Raw genomic sequence first — 22,500 nt, 5'->3', positions numbered from 1 at the left:
GCTTCCCTAGTTATTCTCCTCCCTGCAGAGGTGAACACCGCTGTGAATTTGTTGTTTTTTATTCTGACATTTTACTACACATGAATGGAACCATAAGCAAGATATACTACTGCTGTGTATATTTTTTAATGAGTGTGCTATACCGTACCTTTCATTTTCTCACTATTTGTACTGTTCATCAATGTTGGTATGCAGAGCTCTATTTTACTCACTTTCACTCTTCTATTTGTCTCTGCACATAATTCTGTTGCTAAATATTTAGATTACCAGTTTTTCCCCCAATTACAAATATTCTTCTGAAGCACCTTTTGTGTACATGGTATGGGTTTTCTAGTATATATACTTAGTACTGGAACTTACTAAATCATGAGGTATTTGCTTTCCAAAAAGTGTATTGACTCAATTTACTACCATCAGTAGTCTGAATTCCTTGGCAATGTGTGGTGTGGCCAGACCATTACTTGCCAGTATATGATACTAGTATAAAAAGGTATCATTATTTCAATATGCATTCACTGGTTTAATAGTCACTTGTTTGCCTATTCATATCCTTTGTCCATTTTTCTATTGAGCTGTTGTAATTATCTTACTGATTTGGAGGAATATTAATCCTTTGCCAAGTGTATGTATCTTCTAATTTGTGGCTTATGTTTTCTCCTTTCATGGATTTCTCAACATTTTAAGTTTGTGCTGTATCCCATTTAAAAATCCTTTACTATCCTGAAGTAATATGTATAACTCCTTATTTTGAGAAGTTTGCAACTTTTTTCAGATTCAGTTCTTAAATTATCTGGAATTTAAATTACATTTAGCTTTTTTAAAAAATGGAGTCATTGCTAATATTGTATATTGCACTGACTCTACCAGCTTGTAATTATTATATAAATTGATAAGTAGATGATCTGCCCTTCCTAGTTTTATGGGTTATAACGTCAAGGTATGTGTGCTTGATGAGTTAACACCAGCTGTAGTTACTTTTCCCACCCCCTTCTTTCTCAAGTCTCCATCAAAACCAGTTTATTTACCTTCACAGTAACTATTTTCTCCTTGCTTTTTTTTTTATCTGTACTCACAGAATGAATTCTTTGACCTGTTTTGGTGTTTGACCTACTTGTATTTATTCATTGTTTTAACTTCCCATTCTATTAGTACTAATTAATTGAACACAGTATATTCTGACTGGAGACATTATCTTACTCCCTGAATAAACTTTCCATGCAAGTCCTTATTCTGTAACTGATGTGCTCATGGAAAATCTGTGCTATTTTATTTCTCATATTTCTTGGTTTTTATAACCATCTTCAACCAGTAAAAGTGCATCCTTATTTTTGCAGTCCACAGTTTATAGAAATAATGCTTTCCTTAGTCATGCATTTAACTGTAGAAAGACTGGTGAATTAAAAATGAAAGCTGGGCAGCCCGGGTGGCTCAGTGGTTTAGTGCCACCTTCCACCCAGGGCCTGATCCTGCAGTCCCGGGTTCGAGTCTCACATCAGGCTCCCTGCATGGAGCCTGCTTCTCCCTCTGCCTGGATCTCTGCCCCTCTCTCTCTCATGAATAAATAAAATCTTAAAAAAAAAAATAAATAAAAATAAAAATGAAAGCTGTTCTTGTACAGTACAAACAATATAAAAAGCTATGGTGTTTTATTTTATAATCCAAACATAATTTTTTCCATGTATATATGGAATATATATATATGTATATACACACACACACAGTAACATAAATTAAAACACAGAATCCACAAGAAATGTATACCTTTTAACAAGAAATCAAGTTAGTGTTATTTCATGATTAGTCACGCACAGGGTCATTACAATTTTGTATCCATTAGAACATTACCATCCTTGTCTTTAACCCGTATTCGACCGGATGTATATTTTGTTTCTTGATGACCATTTGTATATACGGTTTTAACAGTGCCATCTGGATATTCCCGTCTCTTGAACTGGGCTGTGTGTAGTTCTCTTTGGCCATTATTAAACTCTATGATTTTGTTGCCATCTCTGTAAATTTAAAATATAATTTAAAATACTAAATATATAACAGGAAAATGACCTAAAAGTGGCCTTTTGATTCTGGCCATTCTCTCCTCTCCTAGAAACTCCACTGTTCTTCTTGCACAATACCTTCTTTGCAAATTCTTTCCACCCTGTTTCTGCTTCAGGTTGATTGTTCTGATCAGATTAGCACTTAAATGTGCCCATGAAAAGTTTTTAATAAGTTTATGTGTATTGTGCCTCTAAGAAAAATTGGGCATTGTATTAATATGGCTGAATTTCAGTTTTGACCTTTTACTCTTTTCACTAAAGTTATAAGCAGTCTAAGTGCTTGCTCCTTATCAGGTTGGAGAGGAGCGTTTATGTCCCTGGAAAGGGCCATAAATCAGACTTCACACCTGTTCTGACACAGTGGGACAAAGAAGCAGTTAATCCCAAAAGGACTACTTGATGTGCCTGCAGGACATTCAAACTGAACCCCTAAACAGATCTGTAATATGCCCTTAGAAACACAAAGCTAGCCTATAGATGGTGAATCACCACTTCTCAACACAATGGTTTTTTTTTCTATTTTTGTTATTTCTCAAACTTTATGTGAATGGAAGGCTTTGTGCCACATGTATTAGACTTACAAGCCATCTTGAGAACCACTGTTTATCAAGTGCAGCCAGGACCAGGGATGACAGGGTCACCCGAGACATTAGAAATGCAAATTGTTGGCCTAGAGCTCAGCAATCTGCAACTGAACAATCCGCCAAGTAGTTTTAATGCACAGTGAAGTTGAAGAACCACAATGAAGTTCAAAAATGCCAAAATTATCCTGAACGATCTAGTATCTGGGATTTGGTTGAGTGCAGATCAGATGCAAAAAAGATGGACATGAATTAATACATGTTGAAGCTGGACAGATGGGTACATTGAATTTTTCATATTATTTTCTCTACCTCTTACCATAGAAAATTTCAAACATAAGATTTAAAAAGGCAGAGTTTCTGAAATTGCTCAAAGTATAATGTACACATTAAGATTTTTCTCAAATTTTAGGAGAGATTGGTATTTATTTAGCGGAGCACCAGAGGAAGTTTCAAACCATGTTAAGGAAAAACACTACCATGACCATAAAAAGTTCCTACAGTATTTGCACAAAGTGTTTTTTCCATTTTATTTCTTTTCTTTTTTTTTTTGCTAACTTTTATCACAGAACTAAAGTTAGTTAAATGCATGCACACTGTAAGAGAGGAGAAAGTGAAAAACTAAAGACAGTGGATTTGACAAACCTTCACCGTGGTGGTTTTAATTAAAATGGTGATTACAAGAAGCTCTGTACTGTGGACTGAAGAAGTCACTAAGAAGTTGTCGCTAACTTTAAGAAATGTAACACACAGAAGGGCTAAAAAAAGTTGCTATTTTAAGGAATTGAGTCAGGGAGGCCAGAGGAATAAAAGCTTATCAGGCGGGGACAGGGAGATCCAGCAAATCAAAATCTAAGAAGAGATATAGTCTTATTCAAATAATTGCAGCCATTGTTTGTTATTCTTAAAAACTGATAAGGCATGGGCACCTGGGTGGCTCAGTGGCTGAGCATCTACCTTTGGCTCTGGTCATGATCTTGGGGCCCCGGGACTGAGACCCAAAGCAGGCTCCCTGACTTATGTCTCCCTCTGCCTAATGTCTCAGCAGGCTCCCTGCTTCTCCCTCTGCCTAGGTCTCTGCCTTTCTCTCTGTGTCTCTCATGAATAAATAAATAAAATCTTTAAAAAACCTGATAGGGCAGTTTCCTTCTTTGCATCTTATTCACCATTTTTACATTTCGCCAAATTTTTGTTGTTTTAAAAGATTTTATTTATTCAAGATTGATAGAGCAGGAGCAGTGGGGAGGGGCAAAGGCAGAGGGAGAAGCAAAGAGCCTAACGGGAGCTCCATCCCAGGACCCTGGGGTCATGACCTGAGCCAGAGGCACTTAACCGACTGAGCCACCCAGGCGCCTCACCAAATTTCTTTTTCTTTTTTTTTTTTTTTACCAAATTTATTTCTATACATATACTTGCCATCCTCCTTTTGGGAAGTACTCTACAGACTATATATTAGAACCTGTATGTCTCTAGTTCTAAACTCCAAAATGCTGCTCTCATAGTGCATATTTGTATTCAATACTGCTAACTCACTGAAATTCTGAATGACTTCTACAAATGTTACAAGATTTTAAAAAGTTACTTGGAAACAGAAGTTAAAAATTGGCAAATCTAGAAACAAATTTAACAGATATACCTTTGTACTCTTACAATTGTACCATCTGGAAAAATGCTTTCTTCTTGTCCATCAGGAAATAGGTTTTTGATAGTCTGGTCAGGAAATGTGATTTCTTTTCTCCCATCTGGGAAATGTTTTTCTGTTTACAAAAGGTCACTATTAGTATTTTATTTTTAAAGAAAAGAATGTATTTAGGACAGGGCAAAGCAAGTTTTTACCTATTTGTCCACTTGAAAAATGTAAGATTTCAAGTCCTTCTGGATAAGTAGTATGAGTGGTCTGGGCAGATGCGTAGTAGTAGATCTGTAGAGACATAAAGTCAGTATATGTTTTCTCTAGAGATGTTTAAGCCATGGAGAAAAATACTCCTAGGGAAACTTACAACTCTCTCATCTGGCATGACCTGCTTCACATCACCATTAAAGAAAGTGACGGTGACAGTCTTCCCATCTGCACTCACTTCCTTTCGAGTTCCATTTGGAAACAATATAACATGGCACCCATTCTTATAAACCTTTTCTATCTACAGAAGAAGAGAAACAAGATTATCAATAGAAGAGATTTCATCCTGATACATGACAAAAATCTCTTCCAAATTACTTACTTTGAAATCTTTCATAATAAAAAGCAAAAACATTGTCTCCAAGTATCAACACACCATCATTCTTATGTCACCTATTCCCTATGCCATACCCCTTATCCCCATGACTTACTCATCCATAACTGGAAATCTATATCCCCCATTCCCCTTGACCCATTTTGTCCATAACCCCACCGTCTCCCCTCTGGCAACCATCAGTTTGTTCTCTATTTATGGGTCTGATTCTGCTTTTGGTGTATACATTTGATCTTTTAAATTCCACATGCATGAAATCATATGGTACTTATTCTGACTTATTTCCCTTAGCATACTCCCATCTAGGTACAATCATGTTCTAGCAAATGGCAAGTTCTCATCCTTTTTTTATGGCTGTGTAATGTTTCCATGTATGTGTGTGTCTATGTGTGTATACACCACATCTTCCTTATCCATTTGTCTATATAGCAATGTACACTTAGGTTCCTTCCATATCTTGACTATTGTAAATAATGCTGCACTAAACATAGGGGCACATAGATCTTTTCAAATCAGTGTTTTTGTTTTCTTTGGGTAAATACCCAAATACCCAGTAGTGAAATTACTGAATTATGGTATTTCTATTTTAACTTTTTGAGGAACCCCCATACTATTTCCAAGTGGCTGCATCCTACCAAGAGTGCACAAGGGTTCCTTTTCCCCCCACATCCTAACAATTGTTATTTCTTATCTTTTTTATTTTGCCATTCTGACAGGTATGATGTGATAGCTCATTGTGGCTTTGATTTGCATTTTCCTGATTAGTGATGTTGAGCATCTTTTCATGTATCTGTTGGTCACCTGTATATCTTTTTGGAAAAACATCTTTTCAGGTCCTCTGCCCTTTTCTAAATTGAATCATTAATTTCTTGGTTGTTGAGTCATGTAAGTTCTTCATATATTTTGGATAGTAACACCTTAACAGATATGTCATTTGCAAATATCTTCTCCCATTCAGTAAGTTGCATTTTTGTTTCATTGATGGGTTTCCTTTGCTGTGCACAGAAGTTTTTTATTTTGGTGTTGTCCCAATAGTTCGGTTTCTGTCTTAGAAGACCTATCTGGAAAAATGTTGGAGAGCCAATGTCACAGAGGTTACTGCCTGTGCTCTCTTCTAGTATTTTTATAGTTTCAGGTATCACTTTTAGGTCTTTAATCCATTTTGGGTGGATTGGAGAACTGTCTTTTTTCCCCATTGTAAATTCTTGCCTCCTTAGTCATAGATTAATTAACCATAAAAGCATGGGTTTATTTCCGAGGTCTCTATTCTGTCCCATTGATCTATGTATCTCTTTTTGTGTCAGGACCACACTGTTTCATTACTATAGCTTTGTAACATAACTCGAAGTCTGGGATTATTTCTTTCTCAATTGCTTTCAGTATTCAGGGTCTTCTGCGATTCCATACAAATTTTAGTATTATTCTAGTTTTGTGAAAAATGCTGTTGGCATTTTGATATGGATTACACTGAATCTGTACATAGCTTTGGGTAGTATGGTCATTGTAACAATATTAATTCTTCCAATCCATGAGCATGTAGTATCTTTCCATTTGTTTGTGTCATCTTCAATTTCTTTTTTGCTGAGTTTTTTTTTTTTTAAAGCAAACTGTAGGTATCATTTCACATGTAAAACACTACAATTAAAGGATGAGTTTTAACATAACCAAATCATGACTGCCCCTAACAAACTGTATAATTCCTTCATTATATTGTAATTTTTTATAGTTTACTTGAATCAGGATCAAAACAAGGTCCACATACAACACTTGATGACATGTCTCTTAAATCTCAACCTTTAACAGTCCCCTCTCTGCCCGCTTTTTAATAACAATTACTTGTTGAAAGAACTCGGTCATTGAACATGTAAAATTTCCCACATCTTGAATTTTTTTGACTGCTTTCCCATCATGGCATCATTTAACATGTTCTCATGCACCCTATACTTCCTGGAAAAACCCTAGGAGTTACATCTAGAGGTGTGAATAAAGTCTGGTTGAATTATTCTGGCAAGAATATTTTCTACAAACTGCCAAGAGCTTCTTATGGCTACATATTCAGAAGTGCAATATATGACTGTCCTTGTGACCTCAAGACTGACTGGGTCACATCAGCTAGACCTGCCATGAAGCTGCATCAACCTCTCATCTAGGAGTTCATGGCTTATTGATGACTGCTGCTTAGATCCCTTATTTCATTAGAGACTACCCAATGATGATTCTCAAATTTTCTCATTCCTTTTCCATTGATCAGCGGAATTCTTCTAAAAAAGAAAACCTTTTCCCACCAACAATTTGTTACACTAAAGCAGAGTTTGTACAGGAAAAGTCTAACTACTTTCTTAGACTGCTGTTCTTTTGTCCTTCCCTCACTCCTCAAGACTAGCAGTAAACTTTGGCCTTATAATCTGATTAAAATGGATCAAATTAGCATATTTGGAAAAGCAAATTTTCTATAAACCTGAGGAAAAATGACCTCATCTCCACCCTGCTAACAAACCCTGTTTATGTCCCTTCTTTTTTGCATTCATATTTCTAGCTGGAACACCCAGCTAGGCAGTATCCTACTCAAAACCCTTTCCTAAGCACAAAACTAAAACTGTGCAGCTGGAGATGGACAGAAAGGCTGCAGGGAGGGTTAAGGTCTTGAATGGAGGCTTTTAAGAATTATAAAGGATGACAAAGGCTTTGCAGCTGTGTTCAAAGAAAAACAGTATAAACAAAGGAAGGATATTCCTTCCTCTGCTGGATCTCTAAACTAGAAATGGCAACTAAATGCACATGTGTGTCAAGCATTTTTAGAGGAGTCCAAAGGTTCAAACCAAGGTCACACTCCAAAGAACTATAGCTCTTAAGCCCCCTCAAACAGCCTTAAAGATCAATTAACTTAGGATTGAAGTGTTCTAACTCTATTTTAACCTATATTTATTTATTTTTTTAAAAAATTTTAACCTTTCCATCCGGATGACTGATTTCTCCCTGAATTTCTTCTTTTTCTTCTTTTTTGTTGTCCTTTTTACACTCAGAATCTGGGAAGTCCACTGGTTCAGGGGGGTCTCTGGGTGAGGCAGTCTGTAAGGACAAGAGGCTCTCTTTCATCTGTCCTAAAGGACATGTAATCACATTTCAAGCAGCTAAAACCTACATTTATTTCCAAATGCCAGATTCTCCATATTCTACCATTACATGATTCGATGACTAGCATTTGGTGTTATATAAAAAACATTTCCGGGCAGCCCTGGTAGCTCAGCGGTTTAGCGCCGCCTTCAGCCCAGGATTAAGTCCCATGTCGTGCTCCCTGCATGGAGCCTGCTTCTCCCTCTACCTGTGTCTCTGCCTCTATCTCTCTCTCTGTGTCTCTCGTGAATAAATAAATAAATAAAATCTTAAAAAAAAAAAAAAACATTTACAATGTTAAGTAAAAAACCTCCTTTATAAGGGACACCTGGGTGGCTCAGTCAGTCAAGCATCTGACTTAGTTTCAACTCAGGTCGTGAGATCAAGCCCTGGGTCAGATTCCAAGCTCAGTGCAGAGTCTACTTGAGATTCAATCTCTCCCTCTGCCCCTCTCCTTACATGCACAAGCACTCTTGAATAAATGAATAGAATCTTAAAAAAAAAAAAAAAAGAAACCCTCCTTTAAAAATGGTTTAGAAACTTAAATCAGTTAACTAAGCAATTTCAAGCCTGAGTAACCCGTGATTAAGTATATAAAAATATAAAGAGATTTACTTGTCCCTTATCCGAACTGCCTAAATCACGAGGAAGTGTAGGCTTGGATCTTCGAGATGGATTGCCTGTTAGAATATAATTGTCAAGAATTAAATTTCATGTTTAATTTTAAGTTTTAAATTTACTTAATATTATGGTCAAAATTTCCTTAGTTCATATCCTTTTATGAACTACTTTAAGTAAAGAATTCTTAATATTTTTCTTTACCAATGCACCGGAGTTTACTGTTTAAGTTCAAATATTTATTAGGCACTTAAATCTGTGTGACCAAGAAAGACAAGGAGAATATCTATTTTTTGAGGGTTTACAATCTGGAGGAAGAGAGACAGGTACTCAACTGACTTAACAGATGAACCCAAAGGTATTTTGGAAATAATCACAAGGACTTTAGTTAGAGGCTTAGGTGGAAAGTAGATATAATAGAGGCATCTAAGAATACAAACAATGGAGTTTTGCTTGACAAAATAACTGGTATTTAATTAAAATCTAGACCTAATTGCTGTGAGCTAAACTTTTTAGATTATGACCAGCACACCAATCATATGCTGCATTAGTAATACACAGATAGATTATAAAAGAAGCACACACACACACACACACACACCAACAAAAAATTAAGTGAATGTTAAAAAAAATACATTGAAGTTCCAATATCTTTTTCCTATATGCCAATGGGGCATTTTATGAACACTCCTGAATTTGCAAGTTTTCAAGCATCTGCCACTGGATGCTACATGAAGAACACACTTGAGAAGAAGAATAAATGCAGAGTCCATTCAGGAGGCTGGCAAGCATCTGAGAAGGCTTGTGTGGCATCCAGTGATACAGAAATGTTTTAACTGCACTGTTATTAAATCACTGAGGTCTCAGCCAAATATCAGCAATTTCATGTGATTCAACATACTTAATCAATTCAGAAAATATCAACATCAGGAGGATTAGTTTAGAAATCCCTGGGAGTGTGTTTTGGCTTCGGCAAATACGTGGACAGGAAACAGGTTCTGGAGATGAATGGAGTGCTTGGTTTTGTTTTTTCGTTTGTTTAAAAGTTTTATTTATTTATTCATGAGAGACACTGAGAGAGACAGACAGAGGCAGAGCGAGAAGCAGGCTCCATGCGGGGAGCCCGATATGGGACTTGATCCCAGGTCTCCAGGATTAAGTGCTGGGCTAACGGCGACACCAAACCACTAAGCCACCCAGGCTGCTCAGGAGTGCTCTATTTTGATGTAATAAATGAAGAACAATTGCCTCCACCTCACATGTAAAGAACTAAGCTATTACCTTACTTCTAAATCTTATAACCACCCTCCGTAGAAAAGACTAATATCCCCATTTTACAGGTGAGGAAGCCAAGGCTGAGGAAATTACATGCCAAAGTTGTCAATTAATAAAACAAAACCAGGATTCAATCCCATCAAGCTTAATTCTCTCAAGTTGTTCATGAACAATAACTTGCAGCCTCTAAGCAGACACTGTGAGGTTCAGGAAATGTGAGCAGCATGGAGCTCAGACTCCTAAGTCTGTGTTTACCATTTTGAGCACTATATAAACATACCTTATAAAATTCATATAACATTAAAGTTGGGAAACATTAAATTATTTAAATTATTTAAGAAACAGTGCAGGAGGGTGCCTGGGTGGCTCAGTGGTTGAGCATCTGGGCATGATCCCAAGGTCCTGGGATCGAGTCCTGCATCAGGCTCCCTGCAGGGAGTCTGCTTCTCCCTCTGCCTATGTGTCTGCTTCTGTCATGAATAAATAAAATTTTTTAAAAATAAAAGATAAAGAGTGCAAGAATAGCTAGATATAGATAATATAGGAGGATATGTTTATGACTTCAAGATAGGGAAGACTTAAGAGGCACTACCCATAAAGGAAAAAAACTAGAATTCACAACATTAAGTAAGAATTTGGGGAATCTGGGAGAACCATCAAGTATTACAGCAGCATAAGCCATTCCTTTTCTCCTCCCATTTTTAAACTAATGAGACATCCAAAACAGAATGAAAGTGTCTCAGCACCTTATACCAAGGAATCCAGGAGGATTCTTGCCCATCTGAGCATCCAAAAATAAGACCTTAGTAAAGGATGTAGATTTAAGAGAGTCAGTGAATCTGCCTCCACAACTGGAAAAGACACCCAGAGATAACAAATCTTGGCAGATACTCACAGGTGAGAGAGAATATGCAGAAGTCTAGACTGCCTAAGGGGAGATTCCAGCAAGCCATTGGAACAGGATAGAGATGAGTTTGCACACAGAGAGGGAAGAACTTGCCAGAGCTGCTCCCCTCCCCAGGGAGACACTGCACAGCTAAGTTGTTTGGCAGTGGCAGTAACAACCTCTCCAAAGGAAGTGACAGAAAGCAAAAGCAATGAGCGATTGCCCAGCTAGCCCAGTTAAATGAGTTGCGGCTAAAGAAACCTCCATCTCCAGCAGCACCCAGATTTGTGAGGAGGGACCCCCAGGACTTGGGGAAGGAAACAGAAAGGGAAGAAAACATACTAGAATATCCAAGAGCACTAAAGGTACATGATTCCTGCTTCAGCACTTCTACAGGATGTCCACCCACAAGTCTCTGGTAGTACCCCACTTAAGGATCTTCCCGCAAGCCCAAGGGCACCCTCAAAGCACAAGTGCTAAACCCACACCTCCCCCAACTCTGCTCCTTAGGTGTTCTCCCATCTACTTCCAAGACAGTGAGATCCAGTAGGCAGAGAACATGCTCAGAAAACAGACCACAGTTGGTGGGCAGGGGAGAAACTACAAATTGGAGCTATTGTACCACTTTCTGGAATACAGAAGAAAGTAGCCAGCCTAGTGAACTGTAAAGATCAAACAAGTCATAAAAACTAAGGAGGTATCTGCTAGTTTGAATGGGAAAGCAAAAATCCATAGCTACAAATATTATTTAAAAACCAAAAAAATAAAAATAAATAAAAATTAAAAATAAATTAAAAATAAAAATAAAATAAAAATCAAGGAAAAATGGCATCACAAAAATAATAATTCTCCAGCAACCAAACTCAAAGGCATGAAATACTGCAATCTAACTGATAAAGAATCCAAAATTGTTCTTATAAAGAAATCCAACAAGTTACAAGAAAACCCAAGACAATTCCATTAAATCAGGAATAAATTAATGAACAGTTCTTTACAAGAGGCTGAAATTATAAAAAAGAACCAAATTCTAGGGCTGAAGAATTCAATGAATGAGATAAAGAATGTAATACAGAGCATCTGGATCAAAGCAGATGACATGGAAGAAAAAAAAAAGTGACTTGGAGAACAGGAATACAGAAATAATATGGTTAGAAGAGGAGCAGGAACTAAGATTTAAAGACTGAAGAAAGCCAACAAGAGCTATGAGATTCCATTAGAAAGGCAAATATTTGAAGAATGGGGGTTCCAGAAGAAGAGAGAGAGGGAAAAGGGAGCAGAGAGTTTATTTAAAGAAATCATAAGCTGAGAACCTCCCAAACCTGCTGAAGGACTTGAACAAACAAGTCCATGAAACTAACAGGACACCCTGTTATCTCCATATAAAAAGATCTTCTCCAAGACACATTATAATGAAACTGTCAAAAATTAATTAGAAAGAATCTTGAAAGGGGCCTGGGTGTCTCAGGTCATGATCCCAGGGTCCTGGGATTGGGCCCCAGGTCAGATTCCCTGCTCAGCAAGGAGCCTGCTTCTCCTAGTCCCTCTGCCCCTCCCCCTGCCTGTGCACATGCACTCTCTTTTCTCAAGTAAATAAAATCTTAAAAAAAAAAAAAAAAAAAAAAGAATCTTAAAGGCAGCTAGAAGATAAATAAGCTACAAAAAGAAAAAACAAACAAAAAGCCAAAAAACACATGAGTCTATCAGTGGATTTCTCAGCAGAAACTCTAGAGGCCAGGAGACAGTGCAATGTCATATTCAAAGTGGTAAGACATAAAATTGCCAGCCAAGAATATGTTATCCAGTAAAGTTTTCCTCAGATATGAAGAAGAAATAAAGATTTTCTCAGATAAAAGCAGAGGGAGTTTAATCACTTGTCTTGCAAGAAATGCTGAAACAAAAAGATGCTAATCAGCAGCATGAAAACATACAAGAGCACACAATGCAATGGTAAAGATGAAAAATTTATAATCAAATATAGAAAACTCCAATTCTACAATAAGATATTGTATTAACTACTTACCCATAGTATAAAGGTTAAAAGAAAAGAACATTAAAATAACTATCACTTAGTGGTAAAAAGCTGAAAGTTTTTCCTCTGAGATTAGAACAAGGCAAAGACGCCTACTCCTGCCACTTTTATTCAACATAAAATCAGAAGTCCTAGCCATAACCATTAGACAAGAAAAAGAAATAAAAGGCATCCAAATTGGGTAGGAAGAAGCAAAAGTGTCACTATTTGCAGATGACAGGATACTAAATATCAAAAACCCTAAAGACCCAACCAAAAAAATCTATCAGAATAAATGAATTCAGTAAAGTCATAGGATAGAAAATTAACATAAAGAAATAAATTGAGGTGGCTCAGTTGGTTAAGTGCCCAACTGTTGATTTCAGCTCTGGTCATGATTTCAGGTGAGATCATGCCCTGCATTGGACTCTGCACGGAGCTTGGAGATTCTCTTCCTCTCCCTCTGCCCCTCACCACATCCCCCACTCATGCTGTCTTTCTCTCTAAAAAAAACAAAACAAAACAAAAACCAGTTGAGTTTTTACACTAATAACAAGCTATCAGAAAGAGAAATTAAGAAAACAATCACATTTACAATTACAGCAACAAGAATGAAATATCTAGGAGTAAGTTTAACCAAGGAGATGAAAGACCTATACCCTGAAAACTGTAAGACACTGATAAAAGAAACTAAAGATGACACAAATAAATGGAAAGATACACTGTGCTCATAGAAATAATTAAAATGTCCATACTACCTAAAGCAATCTACAGATTTAGTGCAATCCCCATCAAAATACCAATGACATTTTTCATACAACTAGAACAAAGAATCTTCAAACTTGCATGGAACCACAAAAGACCCCAAATAGCCAAAGCAATCCGGAGGAAAAAGAACAAAGCTGAAAGCATCACAATTCCTGATTTTAAACTATACTGTAAAACTACAGTAATTAAAACTATGGTAGTGGCATAAAACAGTACCAGCATAGACTCATGGAACAGAACAGAAAGCCCAGAATTCAACCTTCACATGTACAATCAATTAATATTCAAAAAAAAATTAATATTCAACAATGGAACCAAGAACATTCAATGAGGAAAGGATAGTCTCCTCAATAAATGATGTTATGAAAACTGAACACATGCAGAAAAATGACACTGGATCTCTATTTTAGACTACTCATAAAAATTAATTTGAAATGGACTAAAGACTTAAACATAAAACATGATACCAGAAAACTTCTAGAGAAACAGAGAGAAGGAGTTTCTTGACACTGGTCTTGGCAATAGCTTCTTGATACCAAAAGCACAAGCAACAAAACCAAAAATAAAAATCAAAAGCTTCTGGTATAACAAAAGAATCAACAAAATGAAAAGGCAACCTATAGAGTAAGAAAACTTTTGTAGACCATTTGTCAGATTAATATCCAAAATACAGAAAGAACTCCTCTACCTCAGTGACAACAAAAAATATGATTGAAAGATGAGCAAAGGAACTCCAGAGACATTTTTTCCTAATACATCCAAATGGCCAGCAGTACGTGTAAAGATGCTCAATATCGCTAATCATCTAGGAAATGCAAATCAAAACCACAAGATATCACTTCACACCTGCCAGAAAGGCTATCATCAAGAAGACGAGAGATAACAAGTATTAGCAAGGAGGTGGAAAAAAGGAAATCCTCATGTACTTTTGGCGGGCACGTTAAACTGCTTCATCCACTATGGAAAACAATAGGGAGGTTCCTCAAAAAATTGAAAATAGATCTGCCATATGATCCAGCAATGCCACTTCTGAGTACACACCCAAAGGAGATGAAAACCGGGGTATGGAAGCCTGTGTTCACTGCAGCATTACTCATAGTAGTCAAGATATGGAAACAACCAAAGTGTCCCTCCCTGTATGAATGGGATAAAGATGTGATATACATACACAATGGAAGATTATTTTGCCATGAGAAAGGACATACAGTCATTTACAATAACATGGATGGACCCTGAGGACATTATGCTAAGTGAGGTATCAGACAGAGAAAGACAAATACTGTATGATATCACTTATATTTGGAATCTAAAGAAGCCAAACTTTAAAAAAGAGTGAAATGGTGGTTATGAGGGGGTGAAAGTCTGGGGAACAGGGGAGATGTTGTTTAAGGGTAGAAACTTGGAACAAGTAGTAAGTACATCCTAGAGAACTAATGTACAGTATAGTGAATACAGATAATATTGTATTATAATCAGCAAATTTTCTAAGAAACTAGATCTTAAATCTCCAACCACTAAAAAGATACAATTATGTGATATAATAGAGGTGCTAGTCATCACTACATCACTACATATGATTGCCATCACTACATTGGCAATCATAATATGTAAATACATCAAATCCATATATTATACACCTTAAATTTGCACAATGTTATACACCAAATATATTTTAATAAAAAAGGTCAAGAGTTTTGTTCATCAAAAGATAAAAGAGTAAAAAGGCAGGCTACAGACTGTAAGAAGATATTTTCAATGTGTAACTCTTAGAAGATTATGATGGGGGAAGGGGAAATGCTCCCACAAACCAATAATGAAAAAGACAAACAATGGCACAGAATAAGTAGAAGACCTGATTCATTTTTCTCAAAAGAGGGAATCTAAATAGCTAATAAATACCGGCAAAGGTATTCTCAACTCTATCAAAACTATAATAATAATGTTGCACCCCTACCAGACTGGCAAAAATTGAAGTCTGACAATGCCAAGTATCAACATGGTATAGAACAATGCAAGCGCTTACACTAAGCAATGTAGTCATTGCTAGGTAGAAAGTAAAATCATTCTGGAAAATGTTTTGGCAAAATCTATGAGTGTTAAAGATATTCTTACTGATTACCCAGTAATTTCAGTACATGCCCTAGAAAAATGAATGTTTATACCAGAAATGTTTAAGAATATTCACAGGATCACTGTTTAACATCCCTAACTTAAAAAAGATTTAACCATCAACAGAAGTCAAATGTACATATTCATAAACATTCAAACTGCCTTGCAGTGAAAACCAGAATTGCAAATCAACACGACTCTCAAAAACAATGTACAATAAAAGAAGACAATGGAATACATACAGTGTAATTGTTCAGAAAGTTAAAAAACAATGCATGTTTTTAGGGCCGCACCTATGAGAGTAGAAACTACAAACAGAAGCAATGTAATATGATCATGGAGGGGACAGCTCTGGGATGCTGCTACTCTATTTATCCAGCTGGTAGTTATCTAAGTATTTCCTTTTTATTATCAAAATGCATATATTTTTTTTTCTAAATTTAATTCATGAAAATAATTTCTAAAAATTCCAGGTAGATTAAAGACCCAGTTGTGAAAACAAAAGTTCGTAAGAGAAAATAGTACACTTGTGATCTCAGGATTAGAAAGATTTCTTAAAGTCATGAAAATAGATTGATAAATTCAATATTAAAAGGAAAAACAGGTGCTCCTGGGTGGCTCAGTTGGGTAAGTCTTCAACTCTTGATCTCCCCTCAGGTCATCATCTCAGGATCTTGAAATGGAGCCCACATTGGGCTCCCTGCTCAGTGGGGAGTCTGCTTCCTCTCCCTCTGCTCCTCCCCAGCTTGTGCGCGCGCGCACACACACACACACACACTCTCTCTCTCTCTCTCTCTCTCTCCAAAATAAATAAATAAATCTTTTTTAAAAAGGGAAAAACATGCATATAAAAAAAAAAAACACAAACCGAGATTGGAGAAGACATTGGCAGTGCTTGTAACTGAGAAAGGATTAGTATGCAGAATAACTTCAATAAGAACAAATCTCCCCTCCCGAAAAAGTTTTAAATAGGCAAAAGAAATGAACAGGCAATTCACAAAAGAGGAAACCCAAATGCCTATATACAAAAAGATGCTCACATCACCTTACCAGTAATCAGGGAAATACATATTAAAATTACACTAACTATAACCATTTCACATCCATCTGGCCACAATTTCAGTCTGACCAGGTCAAGAGTAAGCACAAAGAGTATATTCTGCTGATGGTAAAAAAAAAATGACAAAACCACTCTGCAGAACAAAGTGAAAACTTCCTACAGCACAAACCTGGTATGATCGACCCAGCATCTTACTCTGGATATGTGTCTTAAAGAAACTCACATGACAGACATATTCTGCAGCACTATTTATTCTACTGACAAACAGGAAAAACATGAAGTCCATCAACCTGAAAACTCAACTGTAGCAAATATACATAGAACCTGTACAACTATTAAAATCAATAAACTAAAAAAAAAAAAAAAAAAAAAAAAAAATCAATAAACTAAAAAAAATTTTTTTAAATAAAATCAATAAACTAGAGTTTATATGCACTGATGTGGGTATCAAAATATTGAGAGAGAAAAAACAAACTGTAGAGGGATACACAGAAACAACACTATATTGATTTATGTACACAGTGTAGCAAAAGAATGAAAAACAAGCAAAGGAATATTGTTAGGATGTAAGTAAGTGGGGGAGCAGAATATGCAGGGGCTTCGTGATATTTACAATGTCTTATTTCTTAAATTGGGTATAAATTCTCTGTTCTTTAAATTCCTGAAATATTTTATAAAAAGATCATGCAACTTCTTACCTTGTGTCAGCAAATGATTTTTCTTGTATTTTTCTACCTGAGTTCCTGAAGAAATCTGACTCTTCTGTAATCGAACTGATGAATTCTACAGTATGAGATAATTTTGAATATAAAATTAGTGTTAGGCTACATATTAGTACAATGAATGAAACTAACAGTCAGCTTGCAGTAAGAATGGTTTAAGTTTGTTCGTTTATGTTGTTTTCATTTAACACTACAGGTCAGAGGGAACAAGATATTATTTAGAACTGAATTACACACACACACCACCTATAAAAGAAACACAGCTGACCCTGAACAAACGTTGGTACGGGGTACTGTCAACCCCGCATTTGAAAATCCATGTATAACTTTGACTCCCCCCAAATTTGACAACTAATAGCCTACTGCTGTCTGGAAGCCTTACCAACATGAACAGCAGATTAATATATATATCTTGTATGTCATGTATTATGTACTGTATCCTTACATTAAAGTAAGTTAAGCAAAAAAAATGTTATTAAAATCTTAGGGAAGGGAAAATATATTTACGGGGCTGTATTGTATTTATTGAAAAAAATCTGCATACAAATGAACCCACCTGGTTCAAAGGTCAACTATATATTCATTCTTCAAGTGAGGGCATAATAGACAACACAGTGAAACACTCTTCTGTGACTGTTATCAGATTCGCCAGAGAAAAGGGCAGGAACTCAATACCACTAAACCCCTTTATCTCACCTCCTATGAACACCTAACCATCTTGCTCTCACTTTGAGCCCTAGCTCCTCACAAAGCCCTAGCTCTGTGGCTTCTCACCACAGCCCCTTCTGGGGACAGAACTTTCTCACCCTCAGCACTCACACCCCTAGGTTTAGGGTAGGGTAAAGGTCTTCCTTGCTCCCCATCACCACTTCCAACAAATCACTCTTCTCCCTAACCACCCCTGCCCCCAACTCTGTGTCTCATATCCATGACTCACCTACCATGAATCCCCTTGCCAGGAGGTAACTCCAGTGGTATTCTGTTTCCTGACCTACTCTCGCCTACCTCAGCCATGCATGCAAACTCTAGAACTAGTCATTATCAATTTATCTGCAATTATCAATAACTGCAAAAATCTCAATTTCAAAGCCCTCAGAGCCAGAATGTGAGGGCATTCCACAAAGTAATGAGCCAGGTTTATTCAAAAAGCCAATGCTATTTAATAAAATGCTAAAGTAGTTAGGAGTAAGATGCCACAATTTCTGCAATTAGCCTCAAATGGTCCAGCAAAATACATATACACAAGTGGTCAATTAACAGTGTTCAAATCTAGGTGACTATGCAGATGTTCATCATACTATTCTTTCAAATTTCTCTATTTGGGGACGCTGTTATAATAAAATGTTTGGGGAAGACAGGTGAATTCCACTTTCTTCTGACTGCCATATCCTATCCTTCCAGCTCATTCCTCTAACACCCTCACGCCACCAATGTGTACAGCCCACAAGGTCCTACAATTCACTGACCCATAGAGATTTTCTATGTCCCTCAAACCTCATAGCTTATGCCCTTCTCATGCAGCTTAAAGCATGGTTCCCTGAAGTTGCTCTGGCTGCATATACTGTTGACTTCCATGCCCCTCACTCACTCGGTAGTATTCACCTGAATGACCGTATCTCTTCTAAAATACAACGCTCCACCACGCTACAACCAAAAAGCTGAACAAGAAAATAATACAAACAATTCTCACTTGAAGTGTATGATCTCTAACCTACGTTAGCCTCCACAGCAGCCCAGGAATCAGACTGCACTTCCCCAGTCCCTCTGCTTTCCACTCCTCTAAACCTCTATGTCACACTTTCTTTCCTCTCCTCAAACCTCCTACACTTCTCCCTCCTCACTCTGAGGATGACTGAGCTTCCTACTTCACTGACAATGTTAAGGCATCAGGAGGGAACCTCCTACCAGTGGGCACCACCCACTGAGCCCACGGTCCACACATTATTCTGCTACTAGGTATGTGCTGTCTGTCCTCCTGGCCAAGTCTTGCCCCTCCCTTCACCCCTAAATCCACCGCCATTCATGAACACTGCTTCAGCCATTCTCCCACCTGCTCCTGCATCAGTATCTTGCTCTTTACTGAATCAATCCTACCAAGACAAAACACTTAATTTTCCCATTAAAACACACACACACACCCCTTTCCTTACAGCCACTACCCCATCTCTTTATATTTATTGCAAAACCTTTCCACCAGGCTGTTATACGGTCTAAAACTTCTCCTCGTTCTCTTTTATCCAGTTAGACTTTTATTTTCAACACAGCCCTATTTGGTAAATCTAATGACTAATTTTCAGCCCTTATCTGATTTAGCAGCAGCCTCTGACACCGCTGGTCACTCTCTCTTCCTAGAAGTCCTTTCTTTTCTTGACTCTCAGGATGCCACGCTGGCCTCCTCTACTCCATTCTCTCTGGTTATCTGTCCTTCTCATCCCTCACCTTCTCATGGTCTGGCTCAGTGTATGGATCTCTTCACCACCCACATTTTCAGCACTGGTGATCTTTGCCAGCCCAAAGCTTTACCACACCTCCCAATGACCCCCAAACTTCGAGCTCCGACTTGACCTCCTGATAGGTGTGTAACTGCCCAGTTAACATCTCCACCTTTTCAAACTTCTCCAGTTAACTTCTTCACAGGTATTTCAAACTTACCCTGTCTAAATCTGAGTTCTAATATCCATGCCCCCAGAAATACATGCTCTCTTCTCATGGTGCTTGTCAAATCTTATCCACTTCTCAGCCCTCCATGGCTGCTCTCCCAGTCTTGAGCCTCTGTTATCTCTGGTGTGAATTACTGCAACAGTCTCCTAACTGGTATTCCCAAGTATGTCTATACCCCTCCACTCCCAACCTGTGCAGTCTACAGTTGGCAGTTGACAAAGTAAACTTACTAAAACAAAAGATTAAGTCAACTCCAATCATAGTCCTCCAAGGGTTCCTGTTCTCAGAGGAAACACCCAAGGGCTCACAGGAATCAATGAAGGCCTGGTGAACTCCGCACCCACTTCCTTCCGTCACATCTCTGATCACATCCCCTACCATTCTCCCCACTTATTCTGCTCCAGTTCCACCAGCCTCAGACCATGCTCGTACTCAGGCCCACGAAGCAGAGAGACTCCAGGCCTCGGGTTCCTCTGCTGGCTCTGCTCTCTCCCAGATTTGTACCCCTATTCGGGCCATTATTCAAACGCCACTTTCTAAGTAAGATTTTCTTTGGCCATCTTGTCTAAAATAGCAATAACCCTCACCCCAACAGTTATCATCCCCCTTCCTTGCTTTTTTCTCCTTGGTTCTTGTCACTATGTCACACACCATAATTTTATTATCTGTCTTATTTATAGACCTCCCACTGCTAGAATATAAATTTCAAGAGGGCAAGGAAGTTTATCTGTTTTGTTAATTGCTTTATCCCCGGTGCATGAAAGTGTCTGGCACATCAAAATTATAATTATAGATGAATGAAAGACCAATTACTCAATTCAAAAGGATCATATGCATGTGACTCTGCAAGAAAAAAAAAAACTTCACTTGGCCTGTTTTAACTAAGATTATCTGCCCATTGTGCTATAATTCTTTAAAAGAATTCTAAAAATGAATTTGAAAACTACATAACAATGCTCAAAAGAATTTTTCAATTATGGTAAAAAAACACATAAAATTCACCATGTTAACCGCTGATAAGTGTACTGTTCAGTGGCATTAAGCACATCCTCACTGCTATGCAGCCCTCATATCCATCCATCACTAGCACTAATTCCTCTTGCAAAACTGAAACTTTGTCCCCATTAAACCACAACTCCCCATTTCTCCCCCCGCCAGCCCTGGCAATCATCCTCTACTTTTTGGCTCTATAAATTTGAGCACTCAAATATTTAACATCTCCCTGCCTTGACGAAGCCAGCTCCAAACCTACCATGGACCCATCTTTTTTTGTGGCAGTCACACAGGGACCCGTCCTCATGCTGCTCTCAGTAGCTTCTGCTTTCTTCCAGGCATCTAGTCGGAATCTTTCCATCACTTTTATTTCTTCCCTGAGGTCTGTGTTCTCTCTGACCAACATTTCTATCTGGCTTCTAAGACGGCCATGTGTACTTGACCATTTTGCTTCCTTTCTTTTCAAATCTTCCTGTAAATCTGCTATCTGCTGTTTCAAAGCCTCTCGAAAAAAAAAATTACTAGGATTAAAACAATGCACTAGAAGAAAGACACAGCAACAAAACAGAAGTGCTGCCCTAGCATAGACAGCAGAAAAGGGAAGGCTTGGTCAATCACATTTCAAAAATACGAAGTTTTTAATGAAAGGGATTAAGGGTTCAGGTTAGAGCTTCACCTTATACCATTAACAAAACTGATTCCACTTAGGAGTTCATTGCAATAACACTGCCATGAGGTAATAAAGGTCTATACTAAACTATTAATTGAAATAGAAAAATGGAAGATTATCTGGTAAAGAAAAAATTAATAGGAATTCATGACTATTTTAAGGAAGCGTGAAGATAAAGGGATGAATAAAAGATTCAAAGTCAAAACCATCAGTCCTGAAAACAGTTTCTACTTGGAATTCATGAGAAGAAACAGGTTTTAAGAAAATGCTTTGTTTCAGATGTACTAAATGACATATGCGAAGAAACTCCTGGAAATGTCTAGAAGCAATTTGCAATTACACAAACAAAAATCAAAATTAATGTCAGAACTAAGGAAAATTTAGTCACTTACACAGCTTATGTGGGTACAAGATATGGGGAGTGCCTGAGAGCTGAGGCAGAGAGCAAGGGTGGAAATAAAACCTAACTGCCCACCACCTGAGAACTTACCTGATGTGAGCCTAAAGGTAGTGAGGAGCCCTAGGCAGCTCATTAATATGCATGCAGAACTTGATGTCTATCCATTCTCATGTAAGCCTCATGAGTGCCAACAAAGCCACCACGTGACATACAGGAAGAGACTAGGGCTCAAAGGACCTCCCCCTTGGGGGGTGGTCATATCACAGGGAGCATGGACTCTAGGTTTGGGTGAGATTAAGGCTCAAACCTCAGTTCTTTCTTAAAAGCTCTTGAAACAAGGTCATTGA

At 37.6% G+C, this 22,500-nt stretch overlaps 1 protein-coding gene across 5 annotated transcripts in view; it reads right to left on the bottom strand.

Annotated features, from left to right (window-relative positions):
• Positions 1-1,000: 1,000 nt before the first annotated feature.
• CENPJ (centromere protein J) overlaps positions 1,001-22,500 on the bottom strand; it is a 54,095-nt gene continuing 32,595 nt past the window's right edge. For 4 of the 5 annotated variants that reach the window (XM_025462814.3, XM_025462812.3, XM_025462813.3 and 1 more), the window contains exons 10-17: positions 21,343-21,585; positions 17,406-17,490; positions 8,599-8,663; positions 7,819-7,938; positions 4,636-4,776; positions 4,472-4,556; positions 4,272-4,392; positions 1,001-2,009 (exon numbers count right to left, since the gene is read on the bottom strand). In XM_025462814.3, coding sequence (XP_025318599.1) covers positions 1,817-2,009; positions 4,272-4,392; positions 4,472-4,556; positions 4,636-4,776; positions 7,819-7,938; positions 8,599-8,663; positions 17,406-17,490; positions 21,343-21,585 — 1,053 coding nt within the window. In that variant the 3' untranslated portion in view covers positions 1,001-1,816. The remainder of the gene's footprint in view (positions 2,010-4,271; positions 4,393-4,471; positions 4,557-4,635; positions 4,777-7,818; positions 7,939-8,598; positions 8,664-17,405; positions 17,491-21,342; positions 21,586-22,500) is intronic. The other variant, XM_049101107.1, reaches the window with a different exon arrangement.

This window comes from Canis lupus, chromosome 25, assembly GCF_003254725.2.
Source record: "Canis lupus dingo isolate Sandy chromosome 25, ASM325472v2, whole genome shotgun sequence".
Taxonomy (NCBI): domain Eukaryota; kingdom Metazoa; phylum Chordata; class Mammalia; order Carnivora; family Canidae; genus Canis; species Canis lupus.
This window is presented reverse-complemented; position numbering and strand designations above follow the sequence as displayed.